This window comes from Anarrhichthys ocellatus, unplaced genomic scaffold, assembly GCF_004355925.1.
Source record: "Anarrhichthys ocellatus isolate YVR2014 unplaced genomic scaffold, GSC_Weel_1.0 scaffold39, whole genome shotgun sequence".
Taxonomy (NCBI): Eukaryota; Metazoa; Chordata; class Actinopteri; order Perciformes; family Anarhichadidae; genus Anarrhichthys; species Anarrhichthys ocellatus.
The window spans coordinates 39,723-44,963 of NW_022280069.1; the positions used below are offsets into that span (position 1 = coordinate 39,723).

The 5,241-nt window shown below is 43.8% G+C and overlaps 1 protein-coding gene across 1 annotated transcript in view; it reads right to left on the bottom strand.

Moving 5' to 3' along the window:
• Nucleotides 1–5,241, bottom strand: part of LOC116394459 (lipolysis-stimulated lipoprotein receptor-like) — a 7,150-nt gene that overhangs the window by 1,114 nt on the left and 795 nt on the right. Inside the window, exons 2-5 of the mRNA XM_031867560.1 lie at nucleotides 5,137–5,193; nucleotides 4,014–4,130; nucleotides 2,882–3,179; nucleotides 401–863 (exon numbers count right to left, since the gene is read on the bottom strand). Of these exons, the coding sequence (XP_031723420.1) occupies nucleotides 401–863; nucleotides 2,882–3,179; nucleotides 4,014–4,130; nucleotides 5,137–5,193 (935 nt within the window). The remainder of the gene's footprint in view (nucleotides 1–400; nucleotides 864–2,881; nucleotides 3,180–4,013; nucleotides 4,131–5,136; nucleotides 5,194–5,241) is intronic.

The window sequence follows — 5,241 nt, forward strand, 5'->3', positions numbered from 1 at the left end:
ACACACACACACACACACACACACACACACACACACACACACACACAAAATTCCTTCTTTTTGTTACTGTACCTCCACTGCAGCTCAACAGGGAAACACAAAGACGGATTTTTATACAAACTGTTACTTGAGAAGATATCCTCGTGATTTGACTAATTCTGCTGAAGCCTCATATGAGCATCAGGTACATCACTATACTGGAGTTGCATGAGGAAGAGATCTTTTAATGGCCATCAGTAACAGTAACAGTGATGAATACAGCAAGAAAACCGGGTTTCAATGTTCATATTTAAAGACAGACTTGATGAACTGTGCTTATCCTTTAAAGTCCCTCTGAAACATCACTCTGAAACATCACAGTGCCTTTGGAGTGAATTTACAGAGGTTTGCTGGGCCTCACCTTGCGGAGGTTGCTTTTCTTTGAAGATGACACACTTTCGTCTTCACTGTACGGTGGTGGTACAGGAGGTGGGTAGTCATCACGGCGACCGGGGTTTCCGGAGGGCGGGACATGAGGAAGTGGTGGGGGCCCACGTGGAGCCCTCCCCCAATCCGAGCGGTCGCTCTCGCTGTCCAGGTGCTCCCGGCTGCGTGCCCTCTGCTGCTGGCCCATCCTCTTCCTCTCCATGGCTTCTCGCAGGATGCTGTCGTCATAATCATCTCGCCGGCCCCTGGTGTCGCCGCCATGCTGGCGATCCCTCTCCAGGTCCATCAGGTCGTCGCGGCTGCGGCTGCGTCTCCCCGGCATGCCCCCGTAGCCCCCTCCATCTCCTCTCCGGCGGTCATCGGGGGAGGGCTCACGGCGCCTGCGGTCATCGCGGCTGTTGCCGCTGCGGGCGCTACTGCTCCACCCGTCATCAGAGCTAAGGAGACAGGAAGCAGCACACATTGAAGGGGGAATAGAAACATTACGAGGCTGTTGTTCTGTCATTGCATTCGCTGCTGAGTAGAGTTTACACAAGTTTACATTTGAGCTTAAACCTCGCTGTTGTGTCCTCCGTTCCAGTTTAAACCATGGCTGAAGTTTAGCTTTAAACCAGTCGCTTTTATCTTGTAGAAGTCAACTAACTAGACTGCATCTGAGGTTTCAGCTGCACTGTCAAATGTCTGCAGGCCGCTTAATGCAGTGTAACTCTATACAGGGCGACACGTGTATTTTCAGAGCATTTTGATATCTGTAAGTTTTCAAGAAACACAATCGAGAAATGACTTTGACAATCACCAGATCCTCTAAATATAAAGTGTCAAAAAAAAAAGAAGAGAAGTTGCGGTAAAACGATTGTGAATCTTTTCTTTACCACATGCTGCCTTTTCTTTTGCAAGTCATATGTCATATTTGAATAAAAATGAGGTGATGGTGGTAATATGGAGAACTCCTGAAAGTACCTGAAACCTACTCCATGTGACAGAGCTGCGTGATACTACCAATATCAAAGTGAATGACGAGGGTCCTTTCATCTCACTCTGCTGGGACAGTTAAATACGTTTGGTAATCATCACAGAAAAACAAAACCAAGGAGGAAGGAAATTAAATCACAGGTCGTGAGGGACTAAACTTGGTATTAGCATGACACTGATGACTCAGCTTTAGAGAGAACATTTGTCTTCTCATAAGAAATAATAAAGGAAGAGAGGAAGAGAAAGTCACATTGTGACTTCTGGAAAGCCCCACACCCCGTACACAGACTCAACTAGAAAGACACCGCTCTGCTGCTCTGTGGAACAGATGAGATGAGACTGAGAACTGGAATTTTCTGTGCCATAGATGCTCAATATAAACCTCGAAATGAATACACACATACTATCAATATACTTGCATAGTAATATAAAACCCACATATGAGTCACATAGAATGCAATATAAGAAGTGTGAGGTATTGTTTTCATGTTGATAATAACAAACAATATCATGATAACATCGATGTGATTATTTTTTACAGTGTTGGGACTGTATATGTACTGAGAGAGCGGGACATCTTAATCCAGTCATGTGCTCTCTGATGAACCAACTATGTGCATCACTGTTTTAAAACCACCTCACTCATGTGTTTTAGATGTCTGGACTGCAATATCTGGTTATTCATCAGCCAGATTTGTCCCTCTAAAGTGATCTTCTGAGGGTTAAATGTCACACCCGGTGAAGGTAAACCAGCGCCAGAGAAAGGTCCCACGAGGGGATCCTCCCTCAATGAGCTGCTCAGTTGAGTCCCACAGGAGGAGACGGGCCGCGTTGGGTGAGAAGTGTATAAATATTTTCGATTCATTATGAAACTGTGGCTGGCAGCATTTGACTATGTTAATGGGGTCTAAATCATCACTGAAAGTCGTGCCAATGAAGTCTTTGATTGCCAAAAACAATTAATGAAAAATAAAAAACATTTTGTGCAATGAATCATCTACTTGACAGCGTTAATGATTCTGCTCTATGTAGGCATGTATGACAAAGTGAGATGGTTTGGGAGGCGCTGCTTTAGAGTGACAGACTTTTCTTCACTCTATTCCACTCTTTTCAGATAATAAGTACAATATTTGATCTATTATTGCTAGCTTTACTGGTACAGTCAAATGACAACAACATGTCCACAAAGAAGAACCCAAAACTAGTAAAACACACTTTAAAAGTTAACTTTTTTTTGTTTTGTTTTCTGAAGGATCATTCTGTTTGGTGAGAAGAGAGACAGATAAATCAAGTAGCCGAGCTGAGCTGTTTGCTTTTCTTATTCAATTGCTGAGTAAATGTGAACAGTCTTCGATACTTGGAGTCAAAGCTTGGTGCTCCAAGCTAAACAGTAAGCTGCCTGTTGCCTCATTTGGTAAATAATACCCAGCTGCCCCTGGTAAATGGTGGTGGTGATAATGGTCACAAGGGAGATAAGGCTCACCCTCTCCTGCCTCGGAACTCATCCGGGCGCCTTTGTGGTTGGTAGTCATCTCGGCCGTGGCGCCGTCCGATGTCGTCGAGGTTGTCCATGGAGCGAGCGCGTACACGATCCCCCATGTACCCTCCACCGTGACGCGGGTTGTCGTCGCGGCGGTGGCCTTGCTGGGACACACTGCTGATGGTGCTCATGGCTTCGTCCCTGTCGTAGACGGTGGCCAGAGGTGGCGGCTGGGAACGACCCCCGCGGCCTCGAGCCTCCACACTGTCATGCAGGGAACTGACTTCGGTCATATTATCCACTGAGAGGGGGAGGGGGGAACAGAGAAGAGAAGGTCAGTAAACCAGAGGAAATAAAATGGTGTGTGGGTGCAGGATAAGCAAACTAAATCCCCATTTTGACAGGATTAACGTTACTGAAAAGTGAGGAAGGAAATATTCACTGTGCTCCTCGGTAATTTAACTCATCTTTTCCAGTTTTACATCAGGAAAGTACAGGATATGGTCTGAAATAGACATTAAACACTAAACAGGACAAAGCCTCCGCTGGGGGGCGCAGGAGAGTTAAAGGGGAGGCAAAGATATAGTAGGAGGTGTGATGAAGTCAGAAAATGTACTCTCCCTTAGGAGTCCTAACCGAATAAAATCTTAACACACAGACATGAAACACATGTTAATATTATTCAATGTGACAGACGGATATCGTTATATCCGATCCATCACAAATAAATGTCCAAAATCTGCTCATACAGAAAATAAGCATCAGAACTGAGCCCAAGAATGTTTTAGTTCCCTTCTTTATTTAGAGGAATCTGTGTAGGCTGAGAGTAGAGCTGGGCAATAATTCAATGTTTCTGTTTATTTCACTTTAGTCATATTAGATTAGTAGATGTTATAAGAAATATGCATCATATTCATTACTCTTCTTTTAAGTCAGCTCCCTTCATATAATAAATCGAGTCGCGCTCTGAAAGGAATGAGCTATTTGGAGGAAATGTAAACTGCACACAGGCAGTGGTTAAGTGGCTGCCTCTTAACTCTCGACAGCTTTTACCAGAAGTTGATTTATTTTCTCCCACAGTGGTCTGGGGAACAGTAACGGGGAACAGAAGTGCAGGAAGTGATCAGTCACTCACGGCGGTTGTAGTTGCCGGGTCTGGAAGGGTCCATGTTGGCCAGCTCCCGCTCCATGTAGTAAATGGCTCGCGTGGCGTTCCCATCGGGATCCACCTGGATACGATACCCACTGCGAGCTGGTGAGAAGAAGAGAGGACATCAGATTTCAGCTTTGGCAGCTTCAAGCAAATACACCGAATCAATTGGCCCTCGATCCGAGTCCTTCACCATAGAAAATCTACCGATTGTCCACTCCGACACTTATATTTACCTAAATGTTGATTTAATGTGTCTGAGAGACTGAAATAAAAGGTGTAACCTACTAAATCTGACACACCTTGTTTTTCACAAGCTACATCAACCAAATACTGAAGATCCTGGTTAAAAACTACCTAAAAACTACTAGCAGAAATTACTGATATCATATTAAGTAAAGTTTAACTGGAGAATGTGACTCCTGAAACTGATGTGATACGATCCTCAAGAGAAAAGACGTATAATATATCAGATCTTATGTGAGAAAGCATGAGTAACAACTTTAATTTTTGCCCGTTTCAACCAACTCCAGGTCTCCCTCAGAGAAACACACATAGGAAGGAAATATATATAGTACATATATAGCTAAATGGCTAGAGGCATCATAATCTTCTAATTACACTCATATGTGCCAGGATATTGTTATCACAGGAACACTTTAATATGAACAGAGAAACAAGTAAAATTCCTGCATAAACTTTCAATGAATGTGTCACAATAACACTCATTTCTTGTAATAAGGTTGGTGCCACATGTCAACGAGACACCAGGGGGCTACAGAGGTCAGTAAAAGGCATTAATAACTTCACATTTTCATAACTATCAGAAAACTGCATTATTGAAATGTGTTCAATACGTTCATTTTGGAGAGATTGTTTGTCATGCCGTGTGCATGTATAGATCCTAAGGGGAAACCCACAAGTACACCTAGGCCAGTATATTTAAACATAATCACAATGCAGAAATTACTTTCTTTTCTGTAAACACAAAGCAGAGTTTTCCAACGATTGGGTGCAACTCACTTCAACAATACTACCAGTGAGAAAGAAGCGTGAACACATTTCTCAGTGGGCAGGTTGGCTTTTTTTTCCTTCTCATTTTACTCACTGTGGTCCACTCCCCCATCTTGATCATGCAGCAGAGGCACCTGGGAGCCCTGTCCAACTGCGCACACACACACACACACACACACACACACACACACACACACAC